Below are 25484 nucleotides of genomic sequence, written 5' to 3' on the forward strand. Positions count from 1 at the left end.
TGCCCACCCTCCACTGGGACTTCTAGCTGGTCCAGTTTAAAGCTGACTGTCCACCAGCTGTGTTTGCTGATTCTCTCCCTTACAGGGCTGCTCCTTTCTCTGTGTCTTTGGTTTTCCCGGGGAAAAGGCACGTGATGAGGTCACTCATGCCTTGGAAAGTGCTGTGGATATATTTGACTTCTGCTCTCATGTCCACAAGATCCAGTGAGTGTTTCCAGACCCTGATTCCGTCTGGTCCCTGACCCTGGTGTAGGATATGGGGAGATAGGACAAGTGTCAGGAAAGAGGAAGGCAGGAGAAGGCTGTCCTTGCCTGGGTGCCCTTATGTCTGCATTCGTTACTCACCTAATGTACAGGTAGGGTGAGCAAACCCAGCCCTGACGCAGTCAGACGGGGGATGGTCAAGGCCAGGTGGAGAAAGGATACTCCTAAAAAGTCCAAATGTACCAGAGAGAGTCTAACTGAGTTGTCTCTCTCTACTCTGGCTTACTTTCTGGTAGAGGTCGCACTCCCAACTATGTTGGAGACCTGAGTTGATTTTTAATAACTAGGAGATAAAGTAAGTCCTTGGGTTAGAAATTTATATATTGATCTGGCCCCAAGATGATCCACTGAACAAAACTGTCAAGTTAATGTTTACCAATCCTCAACCCCAGCTGTCCAAGAGCCCAGTGCCCTCAGGCTCCCCCAGACTGAGCACCCCAGTGACCCTACTTGCGGCCCACTCTGGTCTGCTCTAACAGGTAGCACCCCTTGCCCTAAATATCCCACCTTCTCAGCCTCTAGTCATCTGTATGCATTAGCCAAGTTAGCTTTTGATGCCACACACTGAGACTTCCTTTCAAAACAATGACCTTGTTCTTTCTAGCAATCACAGAAGATAGTTAGAATTGTTTACTCAAAGTCATTCTATATTGAAAGTCCATTTGGGGTGATGAGCTTATTTTACAGAAAAATAGCTCAGATGAATACTTAAAAATAGCAGAAAAGTGAACTGAGTTATCACTTCTAAGAACTTAGCTCTCAGTCACAAAGTGCCCCTCCTTTACATCTCCAGGCCATGTACAATTGCCCTAACCTAACTACAAAGGGAAGGGAGTTATTTCTTGAAGATCCTTTCCCACCCCTCCCCCATCCCATTCATCACCTTGTCCCCACCCTCCCTGCCTTCTTTGTCCTCACTGTTTTTGTCTCTTTCCTCACAACTCTCTTTCTGCCCGGAGCCAGCACTGTTTCCATCGGCGTGGCCAGCGGGATTGTCTTCTGCGGAATCGTTGGACACTCTGTGAGGCACGAGTACACAGGTGTGCTGGGCTAACTTATCTCCATCTTCCTTTCAGCAAACACTGTGCTTTGCCACTGGGCTTGGTGGGAGGAAGGACAAAAATAAGTGAGACGTGGGCCCTGCGTTCAGAAAGTTTACAGTCTTCCAGACGGAACCAAGCCATATAGCTTTGCCCCTTGACAGCTCAATGATTGCAAATATGCATTTCTGGGGTTATGATTGAGTATAAGAAATATGCAGTCAAAGGAGGGGAGCCATGGGGGGTCATAATCTCATGGGACGATGGACCTTTATGTTAATTTTCTGTTCACATTAAACGGTTACTCCTCTTAATTCCTGGGATAGGTTAGGACTGCTTCTTTTTTTTTAAAATTTATTTATTTTTGGCTGCTTTGGGTCTTCGTTGCTGCGCACGGGCTTTCTCTAGTTGCGGCAAGCGGGTGCTACTCTTCGTTGCGGTGCGCGGGCTTCTCGTTGCGGTGCGCGGGCTTCTCATTGCGGTGGCTTCTCTTGTTGCGGAGCACGGGCTCTAGGTGCACAGACTCAGTAGCTCTGCCTCGCGGGCTCTAGAGCGCAGGCTCAGTAGTTGTGGCGCATAGGCTTAGTTGCTCCGTGGCATGTGGGATCTTCCTGGACCAGGGCTCGAACCCCTATCCCCTGAATTGGCAGGGGGATTCTTAACCACTGCGCCACCAGGGAAGCCCCAGGACTGCTTCTTAAAAATTATGACTATTGGCATTACTGATAAATAGTACTAATCTCAAAAGGAAATAGTAAGTAGGTGTTATCTCAAGATTTCACTGCTTTTTCCTCTTCAAAGCTATTACGGTTTTAAATGTTCAGAAATAATACATCTAAAATACTGAATACATATAAAACTGAAATAGTTATGTCTGAAATGATACGACATCTGAGATTTTCTTCACAATAATACAGAGTGGAGAGTGGATGGGAATGGGGATGGAGCGGGATTTGCCACGGGTTAATGGTTTTGGGGACTGGGTGATGGGTGTATAGATTCATGATACCATGCTTTATTGTATGGTCAAATTTCCCCATAATAAACTGTTTTTAAAAAATGAATATCTTAATCAGGAATATTCAAGTTTATGTCAAAGTGCAACATTTAATACCTAATTAGTAGTATTATTAACTGAGGGTTTACTAGCAGCCCAGCACTTCTCGAAGTTCTTTATGTGTATTAACTCATTAATCTTCATAAACTACCTTCTGAGAGAGGTACTGTTATCAACCCCATTTTACAGATTAGAAAACTGAGGCATGGAAGAGTTCAAGTATTTTGCCCAAGTAATTTACATATAGTAGTTAGAGGTAGAGCTGAGATCCAAACCTGCATAACCTGGTTTCAGACTCTGTGCACTACAGTGTATTACCTCTTACAATATCCCCTAAACCAATCCTACACACACACTCCTTCCAGCCCCATTTACTCACTCTTAAAAAATTAAATGAAGGCTCATACACAGGAACATGCAGACCCAATTGGAGATCACTGTTCCAGGCCCCAGCTTCTGCTTATCTCTCTTGTAGCAGAAGACCAAGTATACCTCATCTGAGGGCCCTCAGGTCCTGTCCACCATCCCACTTAACAGAATCCTCTCCATATTCAGGGTCCTGCTATCCCTGAGCAGATCATCCCCTTAGCCTCCCAGGTGGCTAAATGAGTTAACTCCCTATGTATTTTAAAATAGCCATTGGCTGAATCTGGGTAGTTGAAGGTGAGATTGCTGTGTCATCCATGAGAGGCAAAGGGAGTAAAGGGTAACAATGCCGTTTGGGGACAGTATGCCTCAGATTACATTCAGTTCAATGGCTGTTTTCTCCCAACTCTTTGCCTTTCTCTCTCCTTCTTATTATAGTCATTGGTCAAAAAGTCAACATAGCTGCCAGGATGATGATGTACTACCCAGGAATCGTGACCTGTGACTCCGTCACCTACAATGGCAGCAACCTACCAGCCTACTTTTTTAAAGAGCTTCCAAAGAAAGTCATGAAAGGTGTTGCAGATTCTGGACCAGTGTATCAGTGTTTGGGCCTTAATGAGAAAGTGTGAGTGTGGGGCATTGATCTTGCAGTACTCTTTAGTAAAGAAGTGGGACAATTATGATAGCAAAACAACAGGTCACCCATTTCAGATTCAAAGGCAGCTCATGAAATTAAAATCTATTCCTTCCCAGACCAAGGCCCAGATTTCAAATTCCTTCATCTTCCTCTATCCTGCTGATAGTATAGCACGGTGGAAGATCCCATTCTACCCTCAGTTCCGAGACTATGAGGGTAATTCTTCAAAGGTTGTGTAAAGAGAACAGAGAATCCCCTCATTCGAGTTTCTATTTGGACCCAGATGGACCCAATCACCAACCATTAACTATTGATCACATCAACTGTGTGTCCAGGCATTAACAGGGATTGCTCCTCCTCTAAGTGTTTAGTGAAATACATTCCCTCAAAGCCCAACTTGCTCTCGCATTGGGGCTTAAAACCCCTCAGTATCTTCCAATCATTTTCATGATAATTTTCAAAGTCCTTGCAAAGACATGCAAAGTAACCACCTGCTTTTCCTACCTCACCTCCTCCTGTGCCCTTTCCTCTGGGTGGGGATCCAGGGGGTGTTCTAAGGGGATTATCTTCCCTTTCACTCATTCCATCCTCAGTCTCCTAGGAAAACCACAGTCAGTTTTTTTTTTTTAACATCTTTATTGGAGTATAATTGCTTTACAATGGTGTGTTAGTTTCTGCTTTACAACAAAGTGAATCAGCTATACATATACATATATCCCCATATCCCCTCCCTCTTGCGTCTCCCTTCCACCGTCCCTATCCAACCCCTCTAGGTGGTCACAAAGCACCGAGCTGATCTCCCTATGCTATGCGGCTGCTTCCCACTAGCTATCTGTTTTACATTTGGTAGTGTATATATGTCAATGCTACTCTCTCACTTCGTCCCAGCTTACACGCCCCACTCCCCATGTCCTCAAGTCCATTCTCTACGTCTGTGTCTTTATTCCTGTCCTGCCCCTAGGTTCATCAGAACCATTTTCTTTTCTTTTTAGATTCCATATGAAATTTGTAGTGAGGTGGATGGACCTAGAGTCTGTCATACAGAGTGAAGTAAGTCAGAAAGAGAAAAACAAATACCGTATGCTAACACAGTCAGTTTTTGAAATCCAGCTCAAGGATGTCCTCCTCTCTGAAGCTGCCTTTGGAAGCTACCCAACCCCAGCTCAGACAGTTTAGCTGTCTCCTCCTCTGTGTAACTCTACAGCACATTAGAACATTCATTACACTCATCACAATCACAGACTCGATGTGCCTTTTCACCTACTACACTGGGAACTTTTTGAGGATAGTGATTATTTCTTGTTCATTCTTATATCCCCAATATAATATAATGTTCATTCTTATATCCTACCAATGCTTGGTAGGCATCAGTAATGATGAATAAATGAATGAACAGCATGGAAAGCTCTATATGGTAGTGCTTGGTGGATGGAAAGTGAAAAGGTATTATTCTTTATACTAGCAAGCTAGAATCTAGGTCTTAAAGGGTCAGATAACAGAATCGGGGCTATAATTGGTTCAAGGAGTCTTTAGTATTCATCTTTGTATTCCCAGGGCTCAGCACTGTTCTTGGCATGTGTAGATCATCAATAAAATGCTGTTCGAATAAATGAATGAATAATAATTTTTGCGAGCCCTTATTAAATATTAGGCACTTTATCTCAATATCAACTATATGAGGTAGAAACAAACTATTATTAACTCTATTTTATAAATTTAAAAACTGAGACTCTGAGATGTTAAATGACTTGTCCATAGTCATAAATCTAGTAAATAATTGAGCCAAGGTTCAAAATGCCACAATAATGCTGCATTATAGTCAACCACAAAACCTCAGTTGTATACAACAGTAAATTTTTACTTATCTCATGAATATGTGGGGTTCAGCTGATCTTGGCGGATTTGGATGATCTTGCCTAGGCTTGTTCACATGCCTGGGGTTCAACAGGGTGTTGGCTGATCCAGGATGACCTCAGGTGGAATAACTGGGAATTTTGGCTGACATAACTGGGACAGTTTGACTCTATGTGTCTCATCTTAAACTGGGCTAACCCATGCATGTAGTCATGGCAATATCAGAAGATCAAGAGAGAGCAAGCATTTTTCAAGCCTCTATGTCATGTTTGCTAACATCCCATTGGCCAAAACATTCACAAGTCTGAGCCCAGAGTGGGAGGACACTGCAAAGGTACAGTACATAGCAAAGGACATAGATACAAGTAGAGATGAAGATGTGGCGCCATTAATGCAGTCAGTCTACCACAGAAACTATCTACTATTTCTGAAACTACCAGGACTATCTGATCCCAAAGCCTGCCCTCTTTATGGTTTCTCTGTACCATCTCTGCAAATAAGAGACTATAGAAATACACATACAAATATGAACAGGGCCTGGTTCCTGTCCTGAAATCTAATGGGGAAGACAACATATACAAAATTAGGTGTATATTACCTAGGAAACTTTGGTATGTGCTATAACAGAGGCATAACAAGGTAGTATAATAGTATAAACAAGGGAATGAGCCGTTTGTCTAAAAAGGCCCCTTCAAGAGATGATATTATGCAGTGGGCAAACATATATGCCTCTGGCCTCGTTTTAGATACTGACTCTGTCACTATCCTCTGTCACCACTAGCCATGGGATCTTGTTCAAGTTAAATTCTCTGTACCTCAATTTTCGCATTTGTAAAATGGACATCATAATAATAATACCTTCTTAATAAGGTTTTTGTCAGGAGTAAAGAAATGATACATGTACAGCCCTTGAAACTGCCAGGCACATAGCATGTGTTCCACAAAGGTAAACTATCATTGTTTGAGCAACTGGTAGAATCTTTCCATGCTGTGAGACAATATAACACATCTAACTGTATTGGGTCCCATACTGAGTGTCTGGTTTCCCTAGAAAAGGGTCAGTTCTACCAATGCAGACTCAACAAGCATTTTTTGAACAATGTACCAGGTGCTGTGGTAAAGGCAGCTACATAAGTTGTTTGGAGACTCTATTACCAGGTAAGAACTTCTCCTTTCCCTTCCTCTTGGCATCTGCACCCCTTGATAGACCCCTTGATAACAGGGAATAGATTCCTGTTAGAGACTGAAAAGGAGGCTTTCTGGGAACTAAGAACTAGTCCTCTGGCTCTCAGTATTTCCCTGTTTTGATGCTAACATCTTTTCTTTTCTTCTCTTCAGCATGTTTGGGATGGCATACCTCATCTGCAACAGAAATGAGGGTTACCCTTTGCTAGGTAGGTAGTGAGCCTTGATTTTCAAACCTCTTTATTGAACTAAAACAAAACATACAGAAAAGTACACCAATGATAAGTCTTCAGTTTAATGAATTATCACAAAATGAATGTATAATCACCATCCAGGCCAAGAAATAGAAAAATAACAGTACTCTGGAAACCCTCACATGCTTTATCCCTCTCCCTTTACCCAAAGATTTCTAACATCCTAAATTACTTAGACCTGTTCTTAAAATTTATATGAATGAAATCGCATATTGTGTAATTACATAAGCCTTCTTCTTTTTTTTTAATTTATTTTTTTACATCTTTATTGGAGTACAATTGCCCTACAATAGTGTGCTAGCTTCTGCTTCATAACAAAGTGAATCAGCTATACACATACATATGTTCCCATATCTCTTCCCTCTTGCGTCTCCCTCCCTCCCACTCTCCCTATCCCACCCCTCCAGGCGGTCACAAAGCACCAAGCTGATCTCCCTGTGCTATGCGGCTGCTTCCCACTAGCTATCTACCTTACGTTCGGTAGTGTATATATGTCCATGCCTCTCTCTCGCTTTGTCACAGCTTACCCTTCCCCCTCCCCATATCCTCAAGTCCATTCTCTAGTAGGTCTCTGTCTTTATTCCTGTCTTACGCCTAGGTTCTTCATGACATTTTTTTCTTAAATTCCATATATATGTGTTAGCATACGGTATTTGTCTTTCTCTTTCTGACTTACTTCACTCTGTATGACAGACTCTAGGTCTATCCACCTCATTACAAATAGCTCAATTTCGTTTCTTTTTATGGCTGAGTAATATTCCATTGTATATATGTGCCACATCTTCTTTATCCATGCATCCGATGATGGACACTTAGGTTGTTTCCATCTCCTGGCTATTGTAAATAGAGCTGCAATGAACATTTTGGTACATGACTCTTTTTGAATTATGGTTTTCTCAAGGTATATGCCCAGTAGTGGGATTGCTGGGTCATATGGTAGTTCTATTTGTAGTTTTTTAAGGAACCTCCATACTGTTCTCCATAGTGGCTGTACCAATTCACATTACCACCAGCAGTGCAAGAGTGTTCCCTTTTCTCCACACCCTCTCCAGCATTTATTGTTTCTAGATTTTTTGATGATGGCCATTCTGACTGGTGTGAGATGATATCTCATTGTAGTTTTGATTTGCATTTCTCTAATGATTAATGATGTTGAGCATTCTTTCATGTGTTTGTTGGCAGTCTGTATATCTTCTTTGGAGAAATGTCTATTTAGGTCTTCTGCCCATTTTTGGATTGGGTTGTTTTTTTGGGTTGTTTGTTTCTTTGTTATTGAGCTGCATGAACTGCTTATAAATTTTGGAGATTAATCCTTTGTCAGTTACTTCACTTGAAAATATTTTCTCCCATCCTGAGGGTTGTCTTTTGGTCTTGTTTATGGTTTCCTTTGCTGTGCAAAAGCTTTGAAGTTTCATAAGGTCTCATTTGTTTATTTTTGTTTTTATTTCCATTTCTCTAGGAAGTGGGTCAAAAAAGATCTTGCTGTGATTTATGTCATAGAGTGTTCTGGCTATGTTTTCCTCTAAGAGTTTGATAGTTTCTGGCCTTACATTTAGGTCTTTAATCCATTTTGAGCTTATTTTTGTGTACGGTGTTAGGGAGTGATCTAATCTCATACTTTTACATGTACCTGTCCAGTTTTCCCAACACCACTTATTGAAGAGGCTGTCCTTTCTCCACTGTACATTCCTGCCTCCTTTATCAAAGATAAGGTGACCATATGTGCGTGGGTTTATCTCTGGGCTTTCTATCCTGTTCCATTGTTCTATATTTCTGTTTCTGTGCCAGTACCATACTCTCTTGATTACTGTAGCTTTGTAGTACAGTGTGAAGTCAGGGAGCCTGATTCCTCCAGCTCAGTTTTTCGTTCTCAAGATTGCTTTGGCTATTTGGCTATTTGTTTCCATATAAATTGTGAAATTTTTTGTTCTAGTTCTGTGAAAAATGCCATTGGTAGTTTGATAGGGATTGCATTGAATCTGTAGATTGCTTTGTGTAGTAGAGTGATTTTCACAATGTTGATTCTTCCAATCCAGGAACATGGTATATCTCTCCATCTATTTGTATCATCTTTAATTTCTTTCATCAGTGTCTTATAATTTTCTGCATACAGGTCTTTTGTTTCCTTAGGTAGTTTTATTCCTAGATATTTTATTCTTTTTGTTGCAATGGTAAATGGGAGTGTTTTCTTGATTTCACTTTCAGATTTTTCAGCATTAGTATATAGGAATGCCAGAGATTTCTGTGCATTAATTTTGTATCCTGCTACTTTACCAAATTCATTGATTCACTCTAGTAGTTTTCTGGTAGCATGTTTAGGATTTTCTATGTATAGTATCATGTCATCTGCAAAGAGTGACAGCTTTACTTCTTTTCCGATTTGGATTGCTTTTATTTCCTTTTCTTCTCTGATTGCTGTGGCTAAAACTTCCAAAACTATGTTGAATAAGAGTGGTGAGAGTAGGCAACCTTGTCTTGTTCTTGATCTTAGTGGAAATGCTTTCAGTTTTTCACCATTGAGGACGATGTTGGCTGTGGGTTTGTCATATATGGCCTTTATTATGTTGAGGAAAGTTCCCTCTATGCCTACTTTCTGCAGGGTTTTTATCATAAATGGGTGTTGAATTTTGTCGAAAGCTTTCTCTGCATCTATTGAGATGATCATATGGTTTTTCTCCTTCAGTTTGTTAATATCACGTGTATCACGTGTATCACGTTGATTGATTTGCGTATATTGAAGAATCCTTGGATTCCTGGGATAAACCCCACTTGATCATGGTGTATGATCCTTTTAATGTGCTGTTGGATTCTGTTTGCTAGTATATTGTTGAGGATTTTTGCATCTATGTTCATCAGTGATATTGGCCTGTAGTTTTCTTTGTTACATCCTTGTCTGGTTTTGGTATCAAGGTGATGGTGGCCTCGTAGAATGAGTTTGGGAGTGTTCTTTCCTCTGCTATATTTTGGAAGAGTTTGAGAAGGATAGGTGTTAGCTCTTCTCTAAGTGTTTGACAGAATTCGCCTGTGAAGCCATCTGGTCCTGGGCTTTTGTTTGTTGGAAGATTTTTAATCCCAGTTTCAATTTCAGTGCTTGTGATTGGTCTGTTCATAGTTTCTATTTCTTCCTGATTCAGTCTTGGCAGGTTGTGCATTTCTAAGAATTTGTCCATTTCTTCCAGGTTGTCCATTTTATTGGCATAGAGTTGCTTGTAGTAATCTCTCATGATCTTTTGTATTTCTGCAGTGTCAGTTGTTACTTCTCCTTTTTCATTTCTAATTCTATTGATTTCAGTCTTCTCCCGTTTTTTCTTGATGAGTCTGGCTAATGTTTTATCAATTTTGTTTATCTTGTCAAAGAACCAGCTTTTAGTTTTATTGATCTTTGCTATCGTTTCCTTCATTTCTTTTTCATTTATTTCTGATCTGATTTTTATGATTTCTTTCCTTCTGCTAGCTTTGGGGGTTTTTTGTTCTTGTTTCTCTAATTGCTTTAGGTGCAAGCTTAGGTTGTTTATTCGAGATGTTTCCTGTTTCTTAAGGTAATATTGTATTGCTATAATCTTCCCTCTTAGAACTGCTTTTGCTGCACCCCATAGGTTTTGGGTCGTCGTGACTCCATTGTCATTTGTTTCTAGGTATTTTTTGATTTCCTCTTGATTTCTTCAGTGATCACTTCGTTATTAAGTAGTGTATTGTTTAGCCTCCATGTGTTTGTATTTTTTACAGATCTTTTCCTGTAATTGATATCTAGTCTCATAGCGTTGTGGTCAGAAAAGATACTTGATACAATTTCAATTTTCTTAAATTTACCAAGGCTTGATTTGTGACCCAAGATACGATCTATCCTGGAGAATGTTCCATGAGCACTTGAGAAAAATGTGTATTCTATTGTTTTTGGATGGAATGTCCTATAAATATCAATTAAGTCCATCTTTTTTAATGTATCATTTAAAGCTTGTGTTTCCTTATTTATTTTCATTTTGGATGATCTGTCCATTGGTGAACGTGGGGTGTTAAAGTCCCCTACTATGAATGTGTTACTGTCGATTTCCCCTTTTATGGCTGTTAGTATTTGCCTTATGTATTCAGGTGCTCCTATGTTGGGTGCATAAATATTTACAATTGTTATATCTTCTTCTGGGATCGATCCCTTGATCATTATGTAGTGTCCTTCTTTCTCTCTTCTAATAGTCTTTATTTTAAAGTCCATTTTGTCTGATATGAGAATTGCTACTCCAGCTTTCTTTTGGTTTCCATTTGCATGGAATATCTTTTTCCATCCCCTTACTTTCAGTCTGTATGTGTCTCTAGGTCTGAAGTGGGTCTCTTGTAGACAGCATATATTTGGGTCTTGTTTTTGTATCCATTCAGCCAATCTGTGTCTTTTGGTGGGAGCATTTAGTCCATTTACAATTAAGGTAATTATCGATATGTTTGTTCCTATTCCCATTTTCTTAACTGTTTTGGGTGCGTTAATGTAGGTCTTTTCCTTCTCTTGTGTTTCTTGTCTAGAGGTGTTCCTTTAGTATTTGTTGTAAAGCTGGTTTGGTGGTGCTGAACTCTCTCAGCTTTTGCTTGTCTGTAAAGATTTTAATTTCTTCATCAAATCTGAATGAGATCCTTGCTGGGTAGAGTAATCTTTTTTTTTTTTTTTTTTTTTTTTGCGGTACGCGGGTCTCTCACTGCTGTGGCCTCTCCCGCTGCAGAGCGCAGGCTCAGGACGCTCAGGCTCAGCGGCCATAGCTCATGGGCACAGCTGCTCCGCGGCATGTGGGATCCTCCCGGACCGGGGCATGAACCCGTGTCCCCTTCATCGGCAGGCGGACTCTCAACCACTGCGCCACCAGGGAAGCCCTGGGTAGAGTAATCTTGGTTGCAGGTTTTTCTCCTTCATCACTTTAAATATGTCCTGCCAGTCCCTTCTGGCTTGCAGAGTTTCTGCTGAAAGATCACTGGTTAACCTTATGGGGATTCTCTCGTGTGTTATTTGTTGTTTTTCCCTTGCTGCTTTTAATATGTTTTAGTTGTATTTAATTTTTGACAGTTTGATTAATATGTGTCTTGGCATATTTCTCCTTGGATTTATTCTGAATGGGACTCTCTGTGCTTCCTGGACTTGATTAACTATTTCCTTTCCCATATTAGGGAAGTTTTCAACTATAATCTCTTCAAATATTTTCTCAGTCCCTTTCTTTTTCTCTTCTTCTTTTGGAACCCCTATAATTCGAATGTTGGTGTATTTAATGTTGTCCCAGAGGTCTCTGAGACTGTCCTCAGCTCTTTTCATTCTTTTTTCTTTATTCTGCTCTGCAGTAGTTATTTCCACTGTTTTACCTTCCAGGTCACTTATCCGTTCTTCTGCCTCAGTTATTCTGCTATTGATCCCATCTAGAGTATTTTTCATTTCATTTATTGTGTTGTTCATCGTTGCTTGTTTCATCTTTAGTTCTTCTAGGTCCTTGTTAAATGTTTCTTGCATTTTGTCTATTCTATTTCCAAGATTTTGGATCATCTTTACTATCATTATTCTGAATTCTTTTTCAGGTAGACTGCCTATTTCCTCTTCATTTGTTAGGTCTGGTGGGTTTTTATCTTGCTCCTTCAACTGCTGTGTGTTTTTCTGTCTTCTCATTTTGCTTAATTTCCTGTGTTTGGGGTCTCCTTTTTGCAGGCTGCAGGTTCATAGTTCCCATTGTTTTTGGTGTCTGTCCCCAGTGGCTAAGGTTGTGTAGGCTTCTTGGTGGAGGGGACTAGTGCTTGTGTTGTGGTGGATGAGGCTGGATCTTGTCTTTCTGGTGGGCAAGTCCACGTCTGTTGGTGTGTTTTGGGGTGTCTGTGGACTTATTATGATTTTAGGCAGCCTCTCTGCTAATGGGTGGGGTTGTGGTCCTGTCTTGCTAGTTGTTTGGCATAGGGTGTCCAGCACTGTAGCTTGCTGGTCGTTGAGTGAAGCTGGGTGCTGGTGTTGAGATGGAGATCTGTGGGAGATTTTCACCATTTGATATTATGTGGAGCTGGGAGGTCTCTTGTGGACCAGTGTCCTGAAGTTGGCTCTCCCACCTCAGAGGCACAGCACTGACTCCTGGCTGCAGCACCAAGAGCCTTTCATCCAGACGGCTCAGAATAAAAGGGACAAAAAGTAGAAAGAAAGAATTGGTAGAAGTAGAAAGAAAGAAAGAAAGAAAGGGAAAGAAAGAAAGGAGGGAGGGAGAGAGGGAGGAAGGAAGGAAGGAAGGAGGGAAGGAAGAAAAAAGAAAGAAAGAAGATAAAGTAAAATAAAATAAAGTAAGATAAAATAAAATAATTAAAATAAAAACTAATTATTAAGAAAAAAAATTAAAAAAAAAAAAAGGATGGATAGAACCCTAGGACAAATGGTGGAAGCAAAGCTATACAGACAAAATCTCACACAGAAGCATACACATACACACAAAAAGAGGAAAAGGGGAAAAAATCATATATCTTGCTCTCAAAGTCCACCTCCTCAATTTGGGATGATTCGTTGTATTCATGTATTCCACAGATGCAGGGTATATCAAGTTGATTGTGGAGCTTTAATCTGCTGCTTCTGAGGCTGCTGGGAGAGATTTCCCTTTCTCTTCTTTGTTCTCACAGCTCCTGGGGCTCAGCTTTGGATTTGGCCCCGCCTCGGTGTGTAGGTCGCCGGTGGGCGTCTGTTCTTCGCTCAGACAGGACGGGGTTAAAGGAGCAGCTGCTTCCGGGACTCTGGCTCACTCAGGCCGGGGGAGGGCGGGGCACGGAGTGCGGGGCGAGCCTGCGGCGGCAGAGGCCGGCGTGACGTTGTACCAGCCTGAGGCGCACCGTGCGTTCTCCCGGGGGAGTTGTCCCTGGATCCCGGGACCCTGGCAGTCGTGGGCTGGACAGCTCTCCGGAAGGGGAGTGTGGATAGTGACCTGTGCTCGCACACAGGCTTCTTGGTGGCGGCAGCAGCAGCCTTAGCGTCTTATGCCCGTCTCTGGGGTCCGCGCTTTTAGCCGCAGCTCGCGCCCATGTCTGGAGCTCCTTTAAGCAGCGCTCTTAATCCCTTCCAGGTACGTGGGGAGTTTCTTGCCTTTTGGGAGGTCTGAGGTCTTCTGCCAGCGTTCAGTAGGTGTTCTGTAGGAGTTGTTCCACGTGTAGATGTATTTCTGGTGTATCTGTGGGGAGGAAGATGATCTCCGCATCTTACTCTTCCGCCATCTTCCTGGAAGCCTCTCGGGTCTTCATTTACATAAGCCTTCTTTTAATCAACATTACATTATGAAATTCATCCATATTGTTGGATGTAGCTATAATTCATCCATTTTCATTGCTTTGTAGTACAGTTGGCCCTCTGTATCTGCAGGGTGTGCATCCAGGGATGCAAACAACCACAAATCAAAAAAAAAATTTTTTTTTAAATTCCAGAAAATTCCGAAAAGCAAAACTTGAATTTGCTGCACACTGGCAACTATTTACATAGCATTTACATTGTATTTGCTATTATAATCGACCTAGAGATGAGTTAAAGTATACAGGAGGATGTGTTTAGGTTGTATGCAAATACTACACCATTTTATATAAGGGACTTGAGCATCCGAATATTTTGATATTCCCGGGGGTCCTGGAACCAATCTCCTGTGGATACAGAGGGATGACTATATTCCCTTTTATAAGTATATAACAATGTATTCATTCTGCTTTTGTACAACATTTGAGTTGTTTCCAGTTTGGGTTCTTATGAATAATACTGCCATAAAGATTTTTGTACAAGTCTTATGGTGAACATATGTATGCATTTCTGCTGTTGAGTATATATATAGGAGTGATACTGTTGGGGCAAAGGGTACAATTTTGGTAGATAGTTTTCTCAGTCTTTATAATTTTAATAATTCTGTTGGGTTTATAGTGGTATCTCACCATGGTTTCCATCTGTATTTCCCTGATGTGGTTGAGTGCCTTTTCCAAATATTTATTGGCCATTTGGAAATCATCTTTTATAAAGTGTCTGTACAAATCTTTTGTCTATTTTTCAATTGGATTGTATTTTTTTATAGATCCGTTGGAATTATTTATATATTCTGAAAATGGGTCCCTTTGTTTTTACTGTATGTAACTTTTCCCATTCTGTGCTTGCCTTTTTACTCTATTAGTGATGTATTTAATGAACACAACTTTTGATTTTAATGAAATCCAATTTATCAATTTTTTTCTTTATAATTAGTGCTTTTGTATACTGTTTGAGAAATCTTTCCTCATCCAAATGTCATGAAGATATTTTTCTAGATTCTCTTCCAGAAATTTTGTTTTACCTTTTACATTTAGAGCTATGATCCATCCGGCAGTGATGTTTTTGTGATTCTTGGTGAGAGAGACCCTATCATAAGAAAGCTAACTCAAGACTATGCAGGGAAGTAGACACAAAATGAGGTAGAGAAGAGACCCACATGAAGATTGGCCTGTGGATTCTGAAGGCAGCCATTTCAAGTAACACTTGTAATTTCCTTCTGTTAGACTTGAACATCCCTAAAAGTATCATTATAAATTAAATCTTGGTCATAACTGTGTTAGGGCAATTGAGAAGAGGCTCTGTCCCACACCTTGGGGGAGTATTAGGACAGAATCTTGATGTCAGCAGAGCATAAAAGAAGGCAACAGTTCCAGAACTTCAAAGAGCACTTGAGCCAGCAGCAATGCCTAACTTTCAGTGCATTCAGGTAGTTTTCAGAGTCTGCAAGCACATCACTTTTTATAAGTCCAGATCCCCAAACTCTTGAAGGCTAGAAAGGAGAAGGAATGCCCACTCTCACCCTCCTCCGAGGCCTAACTTTTCATCCTAGGATATGCTTGTTGTGATAATGATTGACAGTAAATGGAAGTCCTAACCCCCTTTCTACAAAATTGAGGACTCACTATGACAGACATATTAGAATACATTGCTACAATATGCATATGTTTCTCAGCCTGGTCTAGTTGCCTTTGTTTGTTTTCTGTGCGTGTGTTTTGCTTTGTTTTGTTTTTCGGCTGCTGCTGAGCGGCTTGTGAGACCTTAGTTCCCTGAACAGGGATTGAACCCAGGCCCTCAGCACTGAAAGCTCAGAGTCCTAACCACTGGACTGCCAGGGAATTCTCTGTACTTGACTTTTTGCCCTGATTTCTCCAGTATAAGGTAAAGATCAGGCCCACATATCTTTCCTTAAAGCTATAACCAAAAACAGACTGTCAGAGGTTAGGAGTATGGGAAACAGCCTTCTTTTACAAGAGTGCCTGTAAGTGAAATTGTATATGCTAACTGATAACAAAACTAAAATGAACAAAAAGTGTTCTTTTAGTGTCAAAAATGCGTACAACAGTCTCAGGTATTAGGGCCTTGTTCAAATAGAAACAAGGTATGCATACTTCAAGGCAAGTTGAGTTAACCTCATTTTAGAATCCAACTAAAAAGACAATCAGTAAGTTCTTACCTGTATGTGTTCTAGACAAATAGAACATAAAACAGCTAGAAGAGTCTGCTTTGCAGCCTTCTGGGCATCTTCTAAGTTCCTGTGTAAACTTTAGGCCAAAGAACAATACTACACATCTCACAAAATTGAAATTCAAATGTGCTTTCAGAAAGGAAATGTTGCACCTAAAAGAAGCAATATGGTCTACAGAGTAATTCTCACTAAATCTTACCCAGAAATTTACATTACCAAATAAACACTCAGCTTCTTTGTATAAAACATCTAAGCTTAGAGTAGTGGTCTTGGTTTTCAATAGACTTTAGCTAACACCTAGGTATGTATTTACTCTATCAATGGATAACAGAATGGGCCCTCCACAGTGATCTGTCCAGCAAAGAAGGAAGAGTCAGCCCTGATTTGGTCTCCAGCTCTTTTGACAGAAATTACCGTTCTGCCAACTCCTTCCCGCCCACCCAGGTTTCAAAGATTGTAGGCTGAGTTTCAGATTTCAGTCAGGGCATCTGTTACACATATTTAAAGACACATAAGAAAAATAAGAGTGATAGGGTTGTAACCCAAGATGACTTTTATTTTCTTCTTTTCCTTTTTAAGTTTTCTATATTTTCTACAGTGAGCATGCATTAGTTTTATAATAAGGAAAAAAACTATAATTTATTTTTACTAAGAATTTAGGTTGTTCTTACGATAGAATTAATCTATATATGAGTTTTTTAAAGCAAATTGAATTTTTTTATCACCGTTAATACTTTTAGTAGCCCTGAGATAAGTATAATTTCTCATTTACAAAGAGCAAGTTTTCCTTCACAGAATCGGAAATAAAAACTGTTTATCCATATTGTTCAACATGGGAACCCTAACTTTATTAAGTTGATTTCCTAATGTAATAATCTATAGTTACTTCTAGTGTGTTACAGAAAAAGGAAAAGAAAACAAGCATTAGGGTCGGATAGCCCTGGTTTAATTCCTGGTTGTATAATTTAAGCAAATCTCAGTTTTCTACACTAAAGTTAAATGGACATCATAATGAGCATTATAAGAATCCTTTCCCTCACAGCTTGTGGGAATCAAAAAAAACCAAACCAAACCAAAACAAAACTGTAAAACCACATTGTTAAACTGGAAAGTTCTAGAGAAAGATTTTTTTTTAATTTTAAAGTGCACAGGACCTCAAGAAACTCCATGAACAATGCCATGGAAATTCCAAGGGTATTCTTAGAAGCTGTATCACTATGTGCTTTTTTATGTTTCTAGACTATTTTATGTTGATTGGGTTTGCTCCCTTTTTAAAAAATGAAAATAACAGGACGCGATAAGGAGATCAAATACTTCATGTGTACTATGAAGGAATTTTTGATATCTAACTGCAGCCGAGTCCTGATGTACGAAGGATTATCAGGATATGGAAAAAGCGAGCTACTAGTGGAAATTGAGTACCTGGCCCAAGGTGAGAACCACAGGTGAGTGTCTTGCAATGACCATCTTTTTTGTGAATCCAGAGAATCTTGACATCTTTAAGAGTTTCATTTGTTTCAATGTTCCTCTCCTTTATATAAGTTGCCTATGTAAACTATCCACAATCTATCAGTTATTATTGGGTGCCATGCCCCTTGTGCTAGATAAGTAATTAACGATAAACATATCGAACTGAGAAAATGCAGATGGGCTGACCCCTGGAGATCCTGATTTAATGCCAGGACGGACTTGGACATTGATATTTTTAAGTTTCCTAATGCACAGTTTGAGAACAACTGGTATAAATGTTGAGGATAGATTGGGTTTGCAGAACAAATACGTAAGTTTATCCATGTGGCCGACGGGGAATCACTAGTTCAAACCACTGAGGCCTGAGCGTATGGTTAGAGAATGAAAGGCCTCTGGATTTTCCTTCGGAAGGCAGAGCTGATGCACTTACCTCATGCTGTTTGTCTCTTTTCATATAAGGAATGTCATGAGGGCTCTCTTTGGGACAACCCATCTCATGGAGGTGGACGGTATGGTATTCAGTAACAGTGATGATGACCAAGACAATGGTAATGGTGTCTCACATCCTTTCACCGTCTAACCTAAAGGCTTTAAGTTAGGGAAAGTTCTTATTAATCTTATTTTTAGCTATGTTTCTACTCTTTTTTAATACCAGGCCTGAGAAAGACTAGTTTTAAAATATCTTTAACACTGATGAAAGGATAATTCAAAATAGCCAGAAGACACTCATTTATTCCATCACTTACTGAGTACCTACTATGTTCCAGGAACTTAGTGCTATATTAGTTTGCTAGAGCTACCATGACAAAGCATCACAAGCTAGGTGGCTTAAGCAACAGAAGTATATTATCTCGGTGTACAGGAGGGTAGAAGTCCAAGATCCAGGTGGCGTAAAGTTGGTTCCTTCCATCAGCTGTGAGGCACAATCTGTTCTGTGCCTCTTTCCTAGCTTCTGGTGGCTTGCTGGCAGTCACTGGTGTTCATTGGCTTGTAGAAGCATCACCCCCGTCTCTGCCTCCATCTTCACATGATGTTCTCCATGTGTGCTGTCTGTGTCCAAAAAATTTCCCTCTTCTTTTTTTTTTTCCCCACTGCGTGGCTTGCGGGATCTTAGTTCCCCAACCAGGGATTGAACCTGGGCCACACCAGTGAAAGCACCGAGTCCTAACCACTGGACCACCAGGGAATCCCCCAAATTTCCCCTTCCTATAAAGAGACAGTCATATTGGATTAGGGGCCCACCCTATTCCAGTATGGCCTCATCTTAACTTACCTAGTTACATCTGCAATGACCCTATTCCCAAACAAGGTCACATTCTGAGGGCTCAGACTTCAGCATATGAATTGGTGGGGGGAGGGGTGCATAAATCAATCCATAACAAGTTGCAAAGCCTTGAAGACGAATAATATCTGATCCCTACCCTCAAGGAGTTCTCACAAAAGAGAAGGAAAGAGAGATGACAGTAAAAATAGGATGTGGTGAGGACAGTGATAGAAGCACGCAGTAGAGCACTGTAAAAGCTACGAGAAAGAGGGGTGTGTCATCCAACCTGAGGGCCTCAGGGAAGGTTTCCAGGAGGTTACTCCTGAGCTGAGATATACAAATGAACAGGAAATGAGGCATTAGGAGGGACTGTGAGAAGTGATAACACTCCAGGCTGAGGAAAGCAAAGGCATAAAGAGAAGAAACAGTTGGATGTACAGGGCACACTCACCGGTTTGTTGTTGGTGGAGGGTAGACTGCTGGGCAGAGAGTGGCAAGAAATGACCATGAGGACTTGGAAAGGCTTATATGTCACGTGAAGGAGTCTAGACTTAACCTAGACTTGCATCTCCCTAGGTGCTTCAGGCTTCCATAAAGGTGATGCATTCAGAGAGTCTTGGCGCTAGACAGGGGTAGTAGTATGCTGTTAGGGAGTATAGGTGAGAGTATGAGGGCCTGAACCCAGGCATTGGCGGTAGGGCTAGAGAAGAGGGGATAGCTAGGATACATTTACAGAGCTTAGAAACATAATGGAATAAGGGAGGGTATCTGAAGCACAAATAAAGAACAGCTTCCAGATAGCTTGGGAAATCTGTCATTACAACTGAATATGAGGAGTCAGGGCTTTCCTTCAACCTTTATTGTTTTCAAAAAATATATTTTAAAACTCTGATTCCTGACTTTCTTATAAACAGGACTATTGCTATTGCGTTGACTAAGATCAGCTTCCATCAGAATTTTTATACCATCCAGATACTCATGGCCAATGTACTAGGTCTGGATACTTGCAAACATTATAAAGAACGACAGACCAACCTTCAAAATAAAGTCAAGTTACTGCTGGATGAAAAGTTCCATTGTCTTCTTAATGACATTTTCCATGTGCAGGTAACTAGCTAGTGTTAGACTCCCGTTAGAAATAGTGAAGGGGCAGATGTGGCCACTCCTCCCTGATGCTTTATGACTTTGCATCTCTTTGGCCTTTATTATCCTCTTGTTTTCTCATCTGCAGCGTCCAGGTGGTAAGGAAATGACTCCCAATCCTTGAATGAGCCACCTTCCTGAGATATATTGGTACCAGACTCAAGAAAACCCAAATATCCACCTGCTGATTCATTTCTTTTCTCACCTTCCCATCATAGCTATACTATACTAGCTAGTCCAGGGCACGAAATCACTCTGCTCCCACAGGTGACTGCCAATGCAAAGACAAGAATGTGCCCTGTTCTTTCCTGTATCTATTAGATTCAATGACATAGAGTATCAGAGCTGGAAGGGATGTTATGGTTTACCTAGCACATGAGGATTTTAAGGCACAGAACAGTAAAGTGAATTACCAGAGTCATACAACTAGTAGTTCCCCCTGCTATTTGCCCATACTCAATATTCTCATAATTCTTTATACAGTTCCCTATTTCACGAGAGGTTTCCAGGATGAGCACCACGAGAAAGCAGAAGCAGTTGGAAGCGTTGTTTATGAAGATCTTGGAGCAAGTAAGAGCGTCTATAGGTCAAATAATGGGGAGGGGGAAACTGGGCGTCTCACCGCAAAGCCAGGTGACCTCAAGGGTTTAGACTCCAATGGCAAGAAGCATTGAAGTATGTGAAAGCTTTAACCCAAAGTGTTTCATTTTCCTCCATCCTTCCAAACCTCGAGCTAAGAGTCTGTTCAGAATTTAGCTGTGCTTAAAAGGAGTCCTTTACCATTACTCCTGGGAGTTTGCCCTCGCCTTAAAACCAGTCCTCTTTTTCTCTCCTTCTGTATGAGATGCAGTCTATCAAACTGGTTATGTATATAGGCTCTGTAATCAGTCTACCAAGGTTTGAGCCCTTAGGCCTATCACTTGCTACCTGGGTAACCTTGATCAAGTGACTCAACCTGTCCATGCTTTTACTTTACCTTCTATAAAATGAGGAAATAATAGTACCTAGCTCACAGGGTTGTAAGGTTTAAATGACTAGATTATGTGTAAAACCTATAATAGTGCCTCTTTCATTGGAAACACTCAACCAATGTTAACTTTTGCTCTCTGAATAATATCATGACTGTCCATTATATGTTGATGATCACCAACTTTGTATCCCATTCCTCAGCTCTCGTATAAGCACCAAAACTATATTTCCAAGAACTGTATATTCCACTTGGATATGGGGACTCACACTCAGTTCAGTGTCTAGTACTAAATTCATTTTTTTCCCTACTTTAGTGCCCTATCTCCCTCATCTTGATCCTGACCCTTGATTTAGTCAATAGCAAATTCATTCACACATCATTTAAAGTTACCTTTGCTCAGTTGACAAGTCCTACCATGTCTACCTCAGACTGACTCTGGAATCTCCCCGTCCTCTGTTCCCTACCGTAGTTCAGCCTCTTTCTCTTCCTGGACTGTTTCCATAGCTTTCCAACTAATCTCTGTGCCTCATACCTCTCCACTCCAATTCATCCTCCATACAACTGCCAAAGTGTGTGCAAATCGCTCCAACCTGTGCTTTATACTATCCAAGTAATTCTCAATACTAATGAGATAAAAGCCAAAAGACTTTTTTTTTTAAACCTGGAGAAATGCTACTCATCATTCAGTGTCACCTCTTCAGTGAGAACTCCCCCAAATCACAAGGCATGACTAATTCCTCTTCTGCTGTGTTTCTGTAACACTTTGAACATATTTCTTACTGTATTTTCCATACTGTATTGCGATTTGCTACTTATGTAGATGTCTCTCCCCCTCAGGAGGTTGTGAGCTTCTTAAGGAAAGGGAGCCTCTTTCTCATTTTTGTATCACTACTGACCAGCGGAGTGTCTGGCACATAATAAATAAACAATTCAAGTTTGTGGCATTGTGTAAGTTTATAATACAACTTCCTTCTTCTCCACTGCAGGCAAATAAGGCTATATCAGTAGTTTCTAAATGTCAGGCTTTGGACTGTTTGCATCACAAGTATCCAGGAAGCTTCATAAAATATATGGATTTGTGAATTCTACCCCAAATTGAAAAGGGCTTCGTTGGGGCCTAGGAATCTGTTTAGTTGTTTCTTTTTGTTTTGAAACTTCTCAGTTGGTTCCAATCCACAACCTAGTTGGAAACCATGAGTAAAGCTGTGCTTTGACTCTGTGCTATGACAACAATCTTTGGATCATTTACTATCAGTATGACCTCGGGCAAGTGGTTTAACTTCTCTGTGCCTAAATTTTCTCAGTAAATAGACTCAATAGTGCTACCTCCTATGAATGTTACGAAGATTTTTTTTTTTAATTAAAAAAATTTTTTTTTTGGCTGTATTGGGTCTTTGTTCCTGCACACGGGCTTTCTCTAGTTGCGGTGAGCAGGGGCTACTCTTCGTTGCGGTGTGCGGGCTTCTCATTGTGGTGGCTTCTCTTGTTGTGGAGCACGGGCTCTAGGCGCACGGGCTTCAGTAGTTGCCGCATGTGGGCTCAGTAGTTGCGGCACTCAGGCTCAGTAGTTGTGGCTCGTGGGCTCTAGAGCGCAGGCTCAGTAGTTGTGGCGCACAGGCTTAGTTGCTCTGCAGCATGTGGGATCTTCCCGGACCAGGGCTCGAACCCATGTCCCCTACATTGGCAGGTGGATTCTTAACCACTGCAACACCAGGGAAGTCCATTAACGAAGATTTTAAATAAGTTCATTTATGAAAGCACATCACGCAGTGCTGGGAACATAGTAGGTGCAGTGTAAATGTTGGCTTTTTTGACATCAGAGAGGACCTGATTCCATCTCCTTATTTTATTTTATGTTTTTAATTAATTTTTATTGGAGTATAGTTGACTTACAATGTTGTGTTAGTTTCTATGTCGTATTAGTTTGTTGTGTATAGCAAAGTGAATCAGTTATACATATATATATATATATCCACTCTTTTTTAGATTCTATTCCCATATGGGTCATCACAGAGTGTTGAGTAGAGTTCCCTATGCTATAAAATAGGTTCTTGTTAGCTATCTATTTTATATATAGTAGTGTGTATATGTCAATCCCAATCTCCCAGTTTATCCCTCCCCCCACCTTTCCCCCTTTGTAACCATAAGTTTGTGTTCTACATCTGTGATTCTGCTTCTGTTTTGTAAATAGGTTCATTTGTACCTTTTTTTTAGATTCCACATATAAGTGATATCACATGATATTTGTCTTTCTCTGTCTGACTTACTTCACTTAGTGTGATAATCTTTAGGTCCATCCATGTCGCTGTAAACGGCATTATTTCGTTCCTTTTTATGGCTGAGTAATATTTCAGTCTCCTCATTTTAAATGTGAAGAGGCTGGCGCCATTGATGTACTATTGAATTCATGTAGGTTTTTTTGGTTCCTGCTTTACTCTCCCCAATTCACAAATAATTCACTGACAAGGCTATTCTATGACTAAAACTCACATTTCTAACTGCCCCGTAGTTTTATTTATTTATTTATTTATTTGGCTGCGTTGGGTCTTTGTTGCTGCACAGGCTTTCTCTAGTTGCGGTGAGTGGGGGCTACTCTTTGTTGCGATTCGCAGTCTTCTCATTGCGGTGGCTTCTCTTGACGTGGAGCACAGGCTCCAGGTGTGCAGGCTTTAGTAGTTGTGGCTTGCAGCCTTAGTAGTTGTGGCTTGTGGGCTCTAGAGCACAGGCTCAGTAGTTGTGGTGCATGGGCTTAGTTGCTCTGTGGCATGTGGGATCTCCCCGGACCAGGGCTCTAACCTGTGTCCCCTGCATTGGCAGACAGACTCTCAACCACTGCGCTACCAGGGAATTCCCTGCCCCGTAGTTTTAAAGATATTAGTCAAATACAAAACAAAACAAAACAATGGGATGCTAACCCCTATTCATTAAAATGTTCTCAGGGTCAGTGAAGAACTAACGATCTGGTGACAGAATGGGGCTGTAAGAGGGGACTTACATATATGTGATAAGGCAGGCTATAATACTTTATAATGATCATCTTCTGAAATTTGAAATTTGAATGTAGCCTTTGCTGCTCTAGTTTATAAAAACATGCAGAGGGAAAGAACGGCTTAACCCAATCTCTTCCCAGAGGGAAACAAAAGAAGCCAAGAGCAGTCTGGAGCAGTAAGAGTGGGGAAGGTTTTCTCCATTTAGACATCTTACACTATGGAAATGCAGGGCCCGCTATGCAGGGGCTCACACTAAATGTAAGCTCTATATTTTGTCTAATACTCTATCCCCAGTGCTTAAAACAGTACCTGACCCTAACAGATGCACAATAAATGCTTAATGAGTAAATAAATAATTCAGACTTGTTAGGGAAAGGTACTCTACACAAGAAGAGGGACACACGATCTGTTTTTAAGTGTAACATGTGCTGCAGTTCAAGCTAGAACAGCATAAACTGCCGGCAGGGCAAGGACCAGGTGAGTTTCTCTCAGCAGCCTGCCTCCAGCACCTAGCCCAGTGGGTGCTTGGTAAGTATGTGTTGAATCGATGTTGGTTGAATAAATGTCAAATAGGTATTTCCAGGAGACCTTCATTTTTCAATAGATTAGAATGACTTGAAGTAAACCTCAGTAATTTTTATGTAATGGCTGTTTAGGTTGACTAAAACCCCATCTATCCTATATATTTACATTATCTTTACACAAATATTTGACCAAGTAAGAGTCTATTCCAGCCAGTTCTGTCCCAATTGCCACAGATTCCAATTAGCGGAATCTAAATTAACACAAAGTTATTAGAAAGAACAGATTTAACTTAGCTTCACAAAATTCGGTGGATACACATGCATACCCATACATGTGTATAAAAAACTGAAGTCACGGGAGTTCCCTAGTGGTCTAGTTAGGATTTGGCGCTTTCGCTGCCATTGCCTGGGTTCAATCCCAGGTCGGGGAACTGAGATCCCGCAAGCTGCTCGGTGCGGCCAAAAAATCAAACAAAAACAAAAAAAAACCCCTGAAGTCCTACAGCATTTTTCTTTGTGTTTCTCCACCTTGTCCAGACAGTGAAAGAGGAAAGGATTATTTTCATCATCGATGAAGGCCAGTTTATTGATTCAGCCTCCTGGACGTTTATGGAGAAGCTTATCCGGTCTGTTCCCATCTTCATCATCATGTCCCTGTCTCCCTTCATTGACATGCCCTGTGCAGCTGCCCGTGCCATAATGAAGAACAGGAACACCACCTATGTCATCCTTGGAGCCGTGCAGCCTAAGGACATCCTCAACAAGGTCTGCCTAGACCTCAACGTCAGGGGCATCCCCAAAGAACTAGACACGTGAGTAACCTGTTTCTATCCTGAGGCCTTGACATCTGCACTCATTCTCCAGGTCCAGGCTTCATCAGATTCCTTAAGATGTGTCTGAAAGCGGCCATTTCAGGATTCTTGCTGGTCCCGCCTTTCCAAGGGGCCACTGAACATGCTTGATAGGATGGATGCCGCTCACTTTTCCTTGTTATGGTCCCTGTTACAC

At 40.9% G+C, this 25484-nt stretch overlaps 1 protein-coding gene across 1 annotated transcript in view; it reads left to right on the forward strand.

Annotated features, from left to right (window-relative positions):
* Window positions 1-25484, forward strand: part of ADCY10 (adenylate cyclase 10) — a 118407-nt gene that overhangs the window by 31854 nt on the left and 61069 nt on the right. The window contains exons 10-17 of the mRNA XM_049716225.1: window positions 86-204; window positions 1228-1304; window positions 3166-3355; window positions 6560-6615; window positions 17407-17560; window positions 19764-19956; window positions 20476-20562; window positions 25014-25288. Of these exons, the coding sequence (XP_049572182.1) occupies window positions 86-204; window positions 1228-1304; window positions 3166-3355; window positions 6560-6615; window positions 17407-17560; window positions 19764-19956; window positions 20476-20562; window positions 25014-25288 (1151 nt within the window). The remainder of the gene's footprint in view (window positions 1-85; window positions 205-1227; window positions 1305-3165; window positions 3356-6559; window positions 6616-17406; window positions 17561-19763; window positions 19957-20475; window positions 20563-25013; window positions 25289-25484) is intronic.

The sequence above is a fragment of the Orcinus orca genome, chromosome 1 (genome assembly GCF_937001465.1).
Source record: "Orcinus orca chromosome 1, mOrcOrc1.1, whole genome shotgun sequence".
In the NCBI taxonomy this organism is placed as follows: Eukaryota; Metazoa; Chordata; class Mammalia; order Artiodactyla; family Delphinidae; genus Orcinus; species Orcinus orca.